Consider the following 15642-nt stretch of genomic DNA (forward strand, 5'->3'; position numbering starts at 1 on the left):
CTGGCACACGAAAGACACGGCTCTTCCCACTGAAATCAGTGAGAACGCTTCTGTGCACTTCAAGGGGTACAGAAGGCTGTCCCAGGCAAGCACGTCCATTTTAGTCTCACCAATGCCAATCTTTTGACCCGCAAGTGGAACGCGTGAATCACAGCAGAAGCGGGACAGCTTCTGGGCCGTCCCAAACCAAACCAGAAGTGTTATCTTTGGCCGACTCCACAAAAGGCAGGAAGTCGGAGACCCATTTCCAGCCTCTGCAGGTTGCTCTGCTGGCCCCAAGCGCACTGAGCAGGCAAGACTTCAAGCGCAGTGGAAGCGGGCTACCTGAGGGACCGTCAGCTTCCTACCGTAGGTTGCCTTAGAGGAAAAAGGAAATCGTTCTGGAACAATGCAGACAGGCTTTAAATAACTGTCAGAGAGGTGCCGCTTACTGGAAGCTAAAGGTTTATGTCAGGTTTTATTGCAGACCCCAGAACGCCTTGGGGTCCACTGCAGACAGCAGAGGGAAGCACAGGGCCAGCACAGAAAGCATCGCAGAAAGGCTGAGTCGGAAGGGAGCTTTAAGGGCCATCGGGTCCAGCCCCTCCGCACTGAGCAGGGCCACTGCAGCTCCAGCAGTGCTCAGAGCCCCTCCAGCCCGACCTCGGCTGTGTGCAGGGATGGGACACCACGGCCCCTCAGGGCAACGTGTGCCGGCACCTCACCCGCCAAGTAACCCACGGCCAACACGAACAGCGTGCGCGGGAGCACAGGCACGCTCACCGGCAGGAGCCGTGCCGGGGAGCGGGAGCAGCGCGTTACGGCCGGCTCCGCAGCGCGGATCTGCGCGAAGCGGTTACGGAGCAGCGAGGGCGATCCTCGGGAACGCGAATCCGCGCTCTGCGGGAGGATCCCATCGCGCCGGCCGGGCCGCGTTTGTCCCTCAACCTTAGAGGCGCTGAGCGGCGTTTACCTTCCAACCGGCAGCGCCATCCACCCCACGGCTCCCGGGGCGCTGCCCGAACCCGGGAACGCGTCAGCTCGGGCTCGGCGCGCTCCTCCGCCCCGGAAGGAGCGCAGCCCCCATCGCCCCCTGCGGGACGCCGGGCGCGGTGCACGCCGGGCGTTGCGGTTCCCGCCCCGTAGCACCGCAAGGCGCGGTACGGCGGAGCCATGCCGGACGGGAAGGCCGCGTTCCGGGAGGTGCTGCCCAAACGAGGTACGGGCAGCGGGGTGGGACGCGGCCCCGGCCCCGCCGCGAGCCGGCTGACGCCCGCGCTGCTCTCCGTTCCCCGCAGGGCAGCTGGCGGCGGAGGACGCGGCCGCCATGGTGCTGTGCAAGCCCAAGGTGCTGCCCCTCAAGTCGGTGACGCTGGAGAAGCTGGAGCAGCTGCAGCGCGCGGCGATGGAGGCGGCGCGGCCGTCCGAGGGGACCGCGGGCCCGCAGCCCTAGGCGGGGTGCCAGGTACCGGCGGAGCGGCTCCTTCGGCTCTTCCGCCCGCAGAGTGCCGCTGGGAACGGGAACGAGCGGCTGCGGGGCGGGGGGGCCCAGCGGCACCAAAATACGTGCGGTGGCCGCGAGGGAACGGCCGCGCCCTTCAGCAATACAGAGGGACGGCGAGAGGAGCACTGCGCGGTGCGGGTGCTTAGAGACTGGGACGGTGTAAATGCAAAAGGTGGGAAGGAGAGCTTCACAAAAAATATTTTTTATTATTTTTTTAACCAGAATTTTTCACGTTAACAGTAACATAGAACAAAAATGACCGGTTGGGTAGGTGGTGGCTGGAACAGCTAAAGCCGGCCAGTGGAACAGGTGAATTGATCCCATGACCCAGCTCTGTCAGGCTCTTTAAAACAAAGAAAGAGCTGTTTTTCCTCCCAAAGCACAGTATCTCATCAGCAGCAACGAAGGGGATCGCAGCAGCTTAACTCGACCCTTCTAGAAAGCTTTGTGTAAAGGGAGGATCTTACAGTGAAAACACTGTCCTTGAAAGAAACAGCGGCAGTCAGACGTGGCTGCGAAGGTGGAACCATTAGGTCATAAACATATGGCACTTACAAAAAGATAGCTTATTTGAAGGCACCACCACAGCGGAGCGGCCCCAAGAAAGAACTTTCATTTCTGAAATTTATAAAACTATTAAAAAAAAAAATGATTTGTACCCAAAACGTGTGCTTTTAAAAAAATATGAACTGTGCTAAGCAACTCTTAGAAATTTGGTATAGAACGTATGCATACACACGTGCCGAAGAGGCCTGTGTGTTTGTGTACTGACAGAACCATCTTTTTTCCCTTTCAACTTCTAAGGCTTCAGAGTTGGCTGCAGCGTTCAGTAGCTCTCTGGTTTAAGCCGGCCCCCATCTCCTTCACTCACAAAACGCTTCCTGCCCCTGGAAAGAAGTGGAAAGGATATTTTCAGGAAGCGTTCAGTAGCATCACTTCTTTTTCTCATCTGTCATTGTGAAGAATCTTCTCATGGTCTTGGGAGTCCATGTGAGGGGTACGAGACTGAGCGAAATGACATTCCTGATCACTAGGAAACTGAAGCATCCCAATTCACAGCCCGGTTCTTTCTGAGAAGCTTTTCAACAATTGCACTGTCCAGTGCTTTCTAATTCCCTTACCTTTTAACACTGAACACTACCCACTTGCACGTCCTAAAGCTGCTAGCTTGAAAGCCTGGAAAGCTCCAGGTAAGCACTAACAAAACAGAAAGCACTCTGATACACGTGTCTCGTGGCTGTCTTTGTATCAGGTAAGTGGGGCTCAAGCCACATAAATGCCTTGTTGCTTTTTGACAAAAACATCAGAACTGGTGTCTAACCCTACAACTCTACTAATTCAGTTTCCAGTGCTTAAACTGTATTTTTTCCCCTCCAGGTTTGTCAGCACACTGCTGACTCCTCCATCTCAGCGCTGCGCTGCCCGCTGCACAGCACATCAGCAGAGCTGGGAGGAGGCACGCCCTCCCGCGCTGCAGAGCAGACAGGCACGCTGCCTGCCATTCCAGCACAGGCTTCCTTTCCTCACGTATTTCTCACCCTGCTCTTGGCTCTGCCGTGTTCCCTAGCCTCCAGTACCAACCCGTAACACTCCAGTTATGAGATCCTGCTTCCACAAGGCAGCGCCAGCACCTCTGTGTAATAAAACACATACCGTGAAGGACAGAGGTCTCTCAGTGGTTTGGGGACTATTCCAGCCTGAAAGCATTCCTCCACGAACCGCTCCAGCACAGAATAGGAGTGTGGCACATCCAGGTTAATATCTGGGATTTCACAGTAAACTCGTTCGTAGCCCTGTGGTTTAAGAACACAATTATTGGTTATTCTGTTTCTTTAAACACCTTCCTGCACTCGGAAGATGAGTTTTTGAATATAATTTCACGTATGCTTAAAGCAGTTTCAGCCAACTCAAAGCAGAACACCTGCAGACTAAGTGGCAAAGCAAGGTATAATAGCCAATTCCAGGCAGCTGGTGTTACACAGCTACGGACCTGTGTGATAGAATGCTTCAGCTCAAGTCAGAAAACGCAGACAGGACAGAACGACAGCCTAGCTGCTGGTAACAGAAGCAAGAAGGATTCATTTCTCAGCCCTGTAGATAGAGTGCAGGCCACAGATCTCAGTGAGATGCAATAAATTACAAAGAGTAATTAAAAGAAAATAGAAGCTACAGAAACCTGAAGATCTCACCCAGCATTCCTTAAATGCCACACTTACTCTTTTCATTTGGTCCAAAGTAATGACAGAAGACCTCGAGAGAGATTTCAGCAAATCCAGCATCATTTTAAAGGTCTTTTCTCCAGTTGACTCCAAAACCATCACAATTGCCTAAAACAAACCACACAAGGTTTTTAACTAAAAAGAAAATAGTGCTCTGAGTACATGTTGTGTAAGCATTTCAAGTCCAAAAAAGAGTGAACGTATTACTGTGTGCTTTCTAGGGAGACAAGTCTATTTGTTACAAGCAGTCCCAATTCCAGGATGTTATTTGAAAGGAAAGACTGATAAAAAGGGATTTGCATAAAGATAAAAGGTATGAAAAGAGAAAGGACTAGACAGAGTAAAGAGCACTGCCCAGTCTGAAGGGGGCGTAACTGAATCCTCATGACTGCTCTAGCACAGATGGCAATTAATTTTATATCTATGATTTTAGAAGAAAAACTCCTAAGTTTAAAATGTACCAGTCTTCATAAACCCCATCAACCAAAGAGTGCGTTTTCCATTCTAAAATAAAAGACACTGTTGTAGACTTGGAGTGCTTGGCTTTCTTGGTGAACGACCATTTCCCAGTTTGGCAGATCAAGTACAACCCAAAGCTGTCTACTAGATGCAGCCTTCCCATATAGTCTGGTCCTGAATTACCTCAGCCTTCTACAGATGGTACTAGGTGGAACAATTCCATCCTGGAAAGGAAACTCTAACTCAGCAGGTAACACCTGGTAGTATACCCAGATGTCTGAAATCTGTTGTAGCATGCAACTAAAGGGGAATAAACTCCAACACAACCCAGGGCTTCTGCTGGTACTCCTCAGCAGAAAATAAGCTAAGCTGTTATTTTTCAGGTATCTGCAATAGACAGAATACAGCTAAGTACCCAACAAACAAAACTCAACCCTAGATCTTCCCAGAGGGACCAGTGGCTTACTTGTGTGTATGCTGAGCAACAGGTGAGCACATAAACCATTAACTTCACATGAAATAATTCAGTTATTTCAATAACATCAACACTTGGAACCGAGCTTTGAATTCCAGTTATACACATCCCCACATCGAAACAAAATCTGTTGGTATTTTACTGGTGGTAATTAAAGGGACTCATTTCTCCTTACTTCATATACAAGTTCATGGTGGAAATGGGGTACTTCCAGTTCCTGAAGGCAACGTTCTGCTTCCAGCAGGTCTCCAGAAAGCAAGTACTCCTTCAGCAGCATATCAATCTATTGCATTTTAAAACAAACAAGCAACCCATCACTAGTTAGATACAGGATTTAAAATCTGTCAACTGTTTTGGTGATCTGTGACCACCCTAGCAGCAAGCTAGTTCCTGAAACCTGCAGCTACAGTTCTAATAAGTGTAATTAAATTGAGACGTAAACACCCACCTGAAACACAGGGTAAGCCAAATACCTCTCCAAAGCATAATACAGATGTATGCTAGCACTAACAACTTTGCTCCACATGATGTCTAGAAGTTTATCTCCTTGCCTGAACTCTTCATCACCTGCTACACTCACAACTTAAAGAGATTACAACATAACTATTTTAAACCTGCCTACTTCGTAGCACAAATCTCTTCAATTTTCACAATTCTTCCTGCCTCCCTTATTTTCAAGTTATTACTGTACTTATATTCAATGACATAAAAAAATAAACTATGTAGTTTCAACTCTAATATTACTTCACCATTTTGTACTATAAACTCTTTAAGTTAAGTGCTTGAAGTTTAGCTTAAAGCAAGAACAGATGTACACTTGCAATGCAGAACATGAACCAGTATGTTTCCACCACTGATCACTGGAGATATCCACCTCCATCCACAAAATGATCTACATCAATTTTCAGAACCTACTTTGTATAAAATAAACTAAAATAAGAATACTTAACACCAAACATCAGTCAGCTGCAGGATATACGTATTTCTCTGCTCCATCCTGAACTAGAGAAGCTTAAACAAAGAGCTACCTCTTTAACAAGGTGATTCACAGACTGCTGGCCACCTCCTGAGCCCCACACGTTGTCTATACGCTTCCCACCCTTTGTCACACTCAGCAGCACAGTAGCTCGGTCCAGTGCAGCTCTAGAAAGCAAAGTTAGTGTTTTAGGTAGGAAACTTCATTAAAAGACACCAGTAACATCCACAACAACCCCCCACCACATACATCTACCACTTTTCTTCAGTCAAAGCTATCCTAACTGGGATGCCACCTTTACTCACTCCCATAGGTCCCTTTACTCACTCCCATCTGGTCATGCCACCTTTACTCACTCCCATAGGAGAGTTTCTTCTGCAGAGATGAATTGTATGCAGACTGCTCCAAGAATGCAGCTTGGCATGTGCACCTCAAAATGAGAGGTCTGAGTTGCTTTCATGCTCAAGAGCGGCCTTGAAATAAATTTGTTATCTGAAGAACTGTGAAATTTTAAGTATTCAAGCACTTCAGAAGGCAAATACGTAGTTGCAAAGTGATGAAAAAAGGGAAAAAAAAACAGAGCAAGGTGAGAAAAAGAAGAAACTTCAGATCCAGTTAAGCACTATCCAGATAAAAAAGGAACAATTACCTCCCAATCCTCATAACGTTTGTAAAAAGCAGCTATTCACTGAGACTCAACAAGCAGCAAAGACTGGCCAGAAAACAGCAGTGGCAGCAGAACATCCCACATGAGCAATACGCAGGCTAAAATCCTCCACACACAGGAGAGACTTGTGTAACAGACTAACAGTTTTCACTTTACCCCCACATTAGGCAGCTAAGCACTGGCCTTCTTCCAAGTATGCTGTTCTAATGGTAACAAACGGAACGTTTAAGTTTTAGGAGTTCAGCTCCTTGTTATCCAAGACTGAAACACTTATGGGAAAACAAACAAACAAAACAACCAGGGCTAGTTATTACAGTGTCTCTTCTCTCAGACAATTGTTTCTTCAAATGTCTCCTGAAACTGAAAACATTTATTGAGGAGCAAAGTGCTACAGAGAAAGTCATCTAGGAAAACATACAGCACAAACACGAAACCTTTATGAGGCTTCACTTCATCCCTTGTGTATTTCACAGCGTACTTACAGCAGCTGTCCTGACACTATTACTCATTACTCACATTAAAGCTTCTTCTAAAGACAAAACCTTTTATAATCACTTCTTGTTTCAGCTCAGGCTCCCCATTCAAACCTAAGTGGGACAACAAACCTGACAAAGTAACCTAATACATACCACTATGTTTCTAGGGTGCTTCCAGTGCTTCTTAGCTGACCTGAGTAAATCTGGATCTTACTGTTGTTGCAGACTGGGCTTTTATAATTGCTTGGAATTAGAGATGAATTTGGAATACCTGAAGTCCCAAATTCCCTGATTTCCTTAGGATTTGAAATAAAAAGCTGTAGCTATAGAAAGCAAGAAACTTACCGAGCTTGGATGCAATCCACAGTGCCTTTGTAGCCATCTATGTAAGTATTGCTCAGAATCCCATCTCCAACAGCTCTAGCAATAAACTGCCCCACCAACTACAACAAAACAGAAGCATATTCTTAAGTAAATGTTCGATCTGAAGATGGTTTTAAGCAGATGAATATGATACGCATGGTTTTCAGATGTTATTCATTTTTATCTCAAAGTAAAAGCACAGCCTGGGAAACTGGAGACAGGGACTACAAACAGGAAGATGCTCCATAGCTGTCTTTCAAAATACAGTCTTATTTCATTTTGCTTGATTAATTTTAGGCACAGTTTAAACAGAAAAACTTTTGACAACCAGCATAAAAATATGCAGATATACCTGTGGTGCTCTGGGAGAATCCAACACCAATTCAGGCAGATCTTTAAGCAGTCTATCAAATGACTTTTCCACATCAGTTTTGCTTACTACTGTCCCACAAAGGTCGGAGATAAGCTTAGATGTCATCTCCCTGTGACTAGCCTTCCCCTCTAATGCCAAGGAAACAGCCAGCACTGGCACACTGTATTTCATTTCACCAAGGTTTAAATCCTTCAGCATCTCCTAAAATAAAATTTGAAAAACGAGCAGATTAAGATCTCACCATTTTGATACTATAGAAATATATATACTGTTAACAAATATTTAAACACAATTACACATACGCTTCTACTTCTGTAACAAATATAACTGCTTAGGCATTCCTAAGCACATTTCTGGTGAACACTCACAGGGAGCACGTGGGACTCACTTGTGCACTCTAAGTCTGCCACATAAAGTTAAGTGTAAAGCCATATGACATACCGAAACCTCATTGGTATCTCCATGTTCAAAATACTCCTGTATGATTGGTGTCAAAGTTTTTTCAAATGCTCTTTCATCCAGAGGTAGAACTACTGTTTCATAGACACAATTCTCCTATTCCAAAAGGAAACAAAAACATGAAGACTTTTGTAAAGAAGTACAGATAGCATTAAAACACAATCTACATCGCTAATGCTTTAGTCCTCATAGACAGTATTCCAGCAGAAAATAACAGGTTATGTCTCCGTGGTTGAAGCGTGGACCACAATGGCTCAATGTCATACTTATGTCGAATTTAGGTTAATTGAATTCACCATTAAATGACAATAAATATTCCAAAGTCTCTTCCTAGCATTCTTCTGACACCACGTGAACATAGCATCAAATACCCTGGTACTCAAGGGAGGGTGACAGACCTATCCCTGCCCAGCAGAGTTATCAGTTCCACAAGATTAAACTCTTAGCAACCTTCTCTGCATCTAACACTCCTTCCCTGGCAGCAAGCCTGCTTGTCTTTCCTCTTCCCTAGAGGACTTTCATGATCTGACAGGTGACAGCACATATAGATCTGAAAGACAGAGAAAAGCACTTCCAGAACATCTGTAAGCAAAGCTATTCCCTAAGAAGAAAAAAATTGCACAGCAACTGGTCCTGAAGAGCTCTAGCACTGCCAGGATTCCACACCACAATTCAGATCCTCACAGACCACAGAACATTTTGGAGCAATACCACAGATTGCTGCAATCTCAATGAAACTTCCAACTAATATGGAAAAGAAATATGCTAGGACCAAGAATTACAGCACAAGTCCAAATGCCTACTGCTGTATCATTTCACTCTGTTTACAGTCTTATTCATAGGTTCATTAGGTTGGAAAGGACCTACAAGATCATCTAGTCATCTAGTCTTAGAAAAGCTCAGCAGGCAGGAGTTCCACACAATTCTCAATTTTTATAAAAACTTATTTTTTGTGATCATCAACTTCAATTTCAATACCTATCTCTTCTAATCTGCATTGAGTTGGTGGAAAAGGTGATTCTGAAAGAAGGCCCTGACACACCCACAGGGCATCATCTCAGCAGCTTTGGTTACAACAAAAGCTGCAGCTCAAAGGACACCACCATCACTCTGCTGATGTTACACAGGCTTTATTTATGGTCCCACAACTGCATCTGTCACAGAGACATCAGTAATCTGTGCCTGTAATCTCAGAGATCTAACATGCTAAAAAACTTATTGAGGAATGATTGCTTTCTTTCTGTTGTTGTTGACAATACAGCTGCAAGGCATGATCTTCCACAACATGTTCTAAATAAACACACATAAACAAACAGAAAACCCAGGTCATCAACTTCACACTACTTTGAAGTGTTTGTACCAAGAAGATATTGTATCTCCAGTGTTGGGAATACAAGGAAGAGAAAAATCCCTGAAGGATACAGTCACAAGCTAAACTCCCAACTGTAAAGTCTGTGTTGCATTTTTAACATTGCTTCCTTGCAACCTAGGGCAGCACTGCAACGTTCACCTCCCTGAGAACCAGCAATAAAAGATAAGTCTGGGAAAAGCATGCTGCCTCGTCAGGGTCAGAAGGGGAGCTTGGATGTAGGACCTGTGTGCGCTATGTACTACAACACCTCTACACCATCATTAAGTCATCTTTAAGTCAATAATCCATTCTTAAACATAAAAACGAGCACCTAACACAGCAAGTCCAACATCCATATAACTTGTGAGGTTAAACATTCATCAATATGAGCATCACAGCAATTTTAATTAGTATAGAAAAAAACAAGCACTGAGCAGAGAAGTTGTTTGCCTACCTGGTCATCATCATAATTAGGATCCTTAATATCTACTTCTTCCACATCATACACTTGACCTGGTGTTCCCCAGACTCCTTTACCGCCTGCTCCACCTGGCAAAATAGAGAACAGTAAGCACCTAAGCAAGGACACCCAGTTTACAAACAAGTCTTTGAACTCAACCCAACATTCTTTCACTCACAGATGTGCCTGTAGCAACATATACTGAAAATGGCAGAAGTGTCTGTAGAAACGTTCCCAGTTCAGCAACTGGTCTTTTCATTATTTTCCAGTAACATATTAGAGGCAGCGTGCATGGAAGTGCACAAGAATTACTGAAGGTTGAAGCAACTGTACTTCTAAATATAGCCTTCAGTTTACACTAGTAACAGTTCTGTGAACGACTTAACCACAACAGTTCAAACCTGCGTATTCAGTTTACTAATAAAAGACACTTAAATAGAAAAAGAGTCTGAAGTTACTTAACAATTCACACATTTTTTTTCCTGGTAAGATTCCACCTACTATTAAGTCCTATTGCCATCACCTAACAAAGAACCAAACGCCTGCACAAACATCGTGGCTTGTGAATACGATTTCCAGTAAAACCACCACCAATATATTCTGGACAGAATCTCAATCCCAAGCTACACCAACCTTTCTTTGGAAGACCTCTTCCCTTCCCAGACCGGGAGCGCCTGTCCAGGATCTTCCCCTTCGGGCTTGTTGGCACAACCACCCCGGCCTTCTGCGTTTCTCCGTTCTCACTAACAGAGTCTCCTCTCCCAGAATCTCTGGAAGAGTTCTTCCTCAACCGCCTCTTTGCTTTAGCATTTATTTTGGCTTCAGTAATGGAAGTTGCAGGAATCCAATTTTCGTTGATTTCAGTCTTTCTCTCCTCACAGCCACCATTTTCTTCATCACCGGAAAACAGAGCATCACTTAGATTCTCGACTCCTTCAAAAGACAAAGTGAAAAATCTGTTACTGTTCTGGACTGTTCTTTTAATGTTAAAACACCAGAACCAGTTGCACTTAAAATGGATTACAACATTACATAGTACTGTTATTTCCAACAGATAAATGGTGATGTTTTATTTAAATGTGTCTACACATCACAGCAACAAGTTTCTTATCTCCCTACACATACTGTCCACAATCTAAACATAGTTCACATGAATAGTTGGAAAGCAAATTAATAAACCATTTATATACAAGTAAACCACAGAAAACTCCACCCTTGTTAAACAATTTATCAGAATCCCACAGTGCATAAGATCTACGTGGCTAGTTATCACTCCAAACACTCATTGCTTCTGTTGGAAAAAAACCAACTGTCAATGCAGTAAATTTCCTAAGAACTCAATAACATTAACTGAACAGATTCCAAAGTGAAATTAATTTCCTAACTCATCAACCAACATTCCTCTCATTTGAAGAACTTCAAACACACCTCCATCTAGAAAAATCAGTGACTGGGACTTACAAGAACACATGAATGCAAGTGAATACATGAACGCTTTAACTCCTGTTTCTGAAGTTATGAAAAAAAATAAAAGCAGTTTAATACAAAACATTACAGTTTGGTAACAGAGACTCAGAATAAATGAAGTATTTTGAAACAATATGATCTCACTTCCCCAGGGATTGCTCCTCATTGTTTGCTAAGTCAAGACTGCTTCAAAAATCAGCGAATAAAACTGCTGTTTGTTCCCCACTGCAGTCACATGTAACAGGTAACTAACTACAGCTTTCTTTCCTTTTAAAGCACTTCCTGTAGAATGAAAAAATCCCACTCACACTATCCATAAATATTTCAGAGCACTGAGAAGTGCAATAATGTCACTCTTTTGTGGTCAGATCCAAAATAAGCATTGAAGTCTTATTTCAGAAAGGAAGAATTTTTCCACACGAACTCTATGGTTCAACAGAATGTTTTAAGTGTCAAAGTCTTCGTAATTTCTTCATCTTCCTTAACTCATGAAGATGGAAAATACATAGTAATAAAGAAAAGCATTTGGGAACCTGCTTTACATTCCAGTTAATGCTCTGGGAGTCCTTGTGAATTAGAAGACACGTACAAAGGCAACAACCTAAGCTCTGTTAGGCAGACCTCCTTTTCTTGCAATCCAAAGCTTCACAGATATTACTTTTAGCCCCAGCCCAGGGACGGACAGGGATGAGGCCTGCAGGAGCTCCTTTTTCAGCTGTGCCAAACCTGTTTCACCAAAACATTCACAGCCATAAACCCAGAATAGGGAGAACAATTTAAACTGCTCCTTAACTTAGCTGAATATATTACTTTACCACTCCAATACATTCTAATTACAAAGTTCATTTGACAATAGCTCTCAGAACTGTGTTTTTTCATTTCAAAACAGGCTCATGAAAATGGATTTTGAAAGCAAAGTGCACAAGAACAGCTTCAACCTCAAAGCGTTTACCCATATCAAAGAGGATACTACAGTACAAAACGAAGAAAGTGTGATGCAACTGCCTCCTTCATGATCAAAGAGCCAGCATTCAGGAATTAGAGCACACAGATGTGAATGTTGTAGTTGAACAATAATGCAGTCACTCCTGTATAAGCTTCATCTTTCCACTCAATACTCACACAAAAGTATTCCCTTTAAGCTTGCAGCAAGCTAGAAAGAAAAGCAAGCACCCTGTACAGAAAAATATTCCCACAACAAGCATTCTCAGTTTGCCTAATATTTTAATACCAGAATGGAAGATTTGCATAGAGCTCGCACAGAGCAAAACAGCAAAACTGAGGAGAACAAGTTTCCTTCTTCAAATTCCTCAGGGAGCCCTCCTCAGAACCAGCTCATCTCAGATAACTGAACTCTTCACCAAGCCCATCGTCCCATTCGTTTCTCAGTTTAGACCTGCAGTCGGACTACAAGGGATCCACACGCTTCACTGACCACTTAATTCTCCCTCAGTTTTCAAAGAAAATGGTCAACTGAACACAAAAAACTCCTCACTGCCTCCTAAGCAAAAAGGGAGGCTACAGCACGGTCTCCACACTTTGTCCTGATCTCAGGTTTGAGGCTAAACGAAATCCTTCACAACCTACTGACTTAAAATTTCACACTGTATTACATTTATTATTTAATACAGCAGTATACAACTTTGAGCTGCAGCCTCTTTCTCCACAACACTGAGAGCTACTGCCCCTCCACTGTTAGTTACCTCATTACTCTGGAGAAAATAGATTAAAGTTACACTAATTTTGAATGCTTTTTTTTTTAAGTATTATTTTTAATGAAATGTATACATAAACTGATGTGGATTTTTTCATAAACTGATGTGCATTTTTTCAACTTTTCATTTTTGCATCATATCATATAGACAGACACACAAGCAAGAACATGTCCTAGACACTTTAAGGCCTTGTTTGACACGTATTAAAAACTTATCCAAATTGTTCTTGTTAATCTGCTATTAAGCCTAGCAGACAGTTAAAATCTGTGGTTCTATGCAGGAAGACGTAACAATAAGAACATTCAGCAAGTACTTCCCTACACACAAGTTTCACTTGTCCAAATTACATCAGTTTAAATATCTCACAGCTTCTCCTCTACTATCCAACTGTAATTCTAAAATGCTGAAAAGCAAGCTACTACAGCGAGTTAAGTTCACAGGAAGAATGATACAACTTCAGCTGTGTCACATACCATCTCAACCTATATGTATTTTTTTCTAAAAATCATTTAACACCTACAAAACCTCACTGGTATAAATAAAAAAATCGGTGCGGACCATCACAACATGAAATTGCTTTAATTGGACTAAGCATGATATAATGCTTTTTACATGGGCAAAGTCACCAATCTCAAGACAGCATAACAAGCATTCAGTGAAGTTTTTCCATTGCAGCTCACTTTAGCCAAGCCTTCCTTCTCATCTTAAGCTAGACAGAAAGGTAAGGCTGAACTTCTAACTCTGAAATGTACCTACATCCTGCACTTCTGAATTTATTTTTGTCTTCAAACGTGCACTACTGAAATACCATACAAGGAGTCTGGAGTCACTATGCACTTAGAAAAAATGTTAAACGTTTGATTGAACGCGTGATTGTTTTTAAATAAGGTTCAAAATAAATATAATCAAGCAGGATACTGAAATAAGATACATAAAATGACAATTCTGTAAGTATGTGATGAAGATATATATATGAATATACATATAATATAAGCAGTATTATTAAAAAAAAATCAACAGCAAATTTACAACAGAAAACACCTCAGGCCAGGTAAAGAATTTTAAGTAAAAAGAATACTGAATACATTACTTACCTACTGTGCTAACATAAACAGGCTGCTTTTCTATTTCCATAGCTGCTTAACAGAACTGGCAGTGAAATGTAACCTTAATGTTTTTCCTTCGAGGCCTAAACAAAAATGGAGAAGCTTAGGGGAAAGAAAAGCACTAGACTAAATCCTAAAAGAGTAAAGAGCCACAAAGGCTTCACCCACAAAACAAAACAAAAAAAATGTTTTTAAAGTTATAATTAACTATCCACTGTTATCCACTGAAAAATTCCTGAGAAGGTAAAAGATGTAACATGAGCCAGCACCACCCTTAAACACAACTACTTAAGCCTTGATGTCTTAGCACTCTGTCAGTTCTGCTGCTTATAAAGGTGGAACCAGGACAAAAGCCATTACACCTAGGATAAAGACCCTCCATATGCAGCTTTAAGTTGATAAGTCACCTCTATCAACTCAAGACTGCTCACTTCTGCAGAGCAGTTATCTCTTATAGGCATACAACACTTAATGTTGTAATTGCATAAGACAAACAGTCCCCGGGTTGAACTACAGCGATAAAATGATACCACTTTATCAAGTTCAGACAAACCTTTAGAAAACAAGACACTTTTTCTTCCTCCCTTCAAGAACACAGTTTTGATATTTTACTGTTTGTCTATGAACAGCTGTCAATTTTTTGCATGCTTCTGTGCCACTCAGAAAGGAATACAATCCAACACTTCTCTTTTTCTGTTCTCCTCTCCTTTCCTAGCAGCTGCTACTCTACAAACCAACACAGGTAACTGCAAAAGAGATATTTGTTCATCTTCACGTGCACAAAACTAATGCAGCCTCATGACTCCCCACATGCTTTTTTACCTGCAAGATCTTCACTAACCACTTCGTAGCGCTGCAATTATCACTGGTACATATCCATCTCACAGGAGTTCAGTGAGACATCTTTTCCCTTTTTACTTTTTGTTGCCATGAAAACTGGTAACAGTTGAGCCATAAGATTGTGACACCAAACGACATCCCTCCCTTCCGTTTCCCTTCTTGCCTTGTTTTCCCCTCTTATGCCCACTTTCCTACCACAGAACTATTAACTGCTCGTGATTCATCGCAGACTGTTGAAAATGAACAGGTTTAGGGCACAGCACTGAACCCTCATGGTCTGGTTCTTTCCCAATGTCTGTCTCAACAGTTAACAACTTAATGGACTAAGAAGTCCTCCCCAGCACGTGGGTTTTGTTGTTTTTTGTTTTTGTTTTTGGTTTTTTTTAAGTAAATATTTTCCCAGCTTACCTCAGTTGATCATTCAGGAGTTCCCAGCGTTCCCAGTCTGTGCTGGTTTCTTGTGCAGAGCTCAGTGTAAGCGGAGTGATTTACCCTATAAGAGCAGTTCTGTCCTTCCTAGCGGAATGTTCCATCTGTTGGTCCACCTCCTGGAGAAAGAAGACAAAACACAAAGCCTGCATTAAACATCAGTAACAAAGCTCTGAGATGGAGGCAACCTTTTCCCTCGCGGATCCGCAGCTGAAATCCTCCACATATGGCAACGCAGCACACAGCACAGCCCCCATACGCCGAGCAGCACCCCGCTTTGTCCGTAACCAGGACGCGGAATAACCGAGCCCACCATCCCCGTTG

The 15642-nt window shown here is 42.9% G+C and overlaps 1 protein-coding gene across 1 annotated transcript; it reads right to left on the reverse strand.

The window, feature by feature from the left end:
- Nucleotides 1–1854: 1854 nt before the first annotated feature.
- PDCD4 (programmed cell death 4) lies at nucleotides 1855–15340 on the reverse strand. The gene is made up of 12 exons (XM_065746644.1): nucleotides 15298–15340; nucleotides 14038–14132; nucleotides 10395–10694; nucleotides 9756–9850; nucleotides 7933–8046; nucleotides 7471–7692; nucleotides 7101–7198; nucleotides 5665–5779; nucleotides 4812–4919; nucleotides 3700–3810; nucleotides 3137–3276; nucleotides 1855–2370 (listed from the first exon to the last, which is right to left on the reverse strand). The coding sequence occupies exons 2-12, from the start codon at nucleotides 14075–14077 to the stop codon at nucleotides 2310–2312; spliced, it is 1404 nt and encodes a 467-aa protein (XP_065602716.1). The 5' UTR covers nucleotides 14078–14132; nucleotides 15298–15340; the 3' UTR covers nucleotides 1855–2309.
- Between the last annotated feature and the right edge of the window lie 302 nt (nucleotides 15341–15642).

The sequence above is a fragment of the Cyrtonyx montezumae genome, unplaced genomic scaffold (genome assembly GCF_038088225.1).
Source record: "Cyrtonyx montezumae isolate F1298 unplaced genomic scaffold, pur_monq_1.0 scaffold_4, whole genome shotgun sequence".
Lineage (NCBI taxonomy): Eukaryota > Metazoa > Chordata > Aves > Galliformes > Odontophoridae > Cyrtonyx > Cyrtonyx montezumae.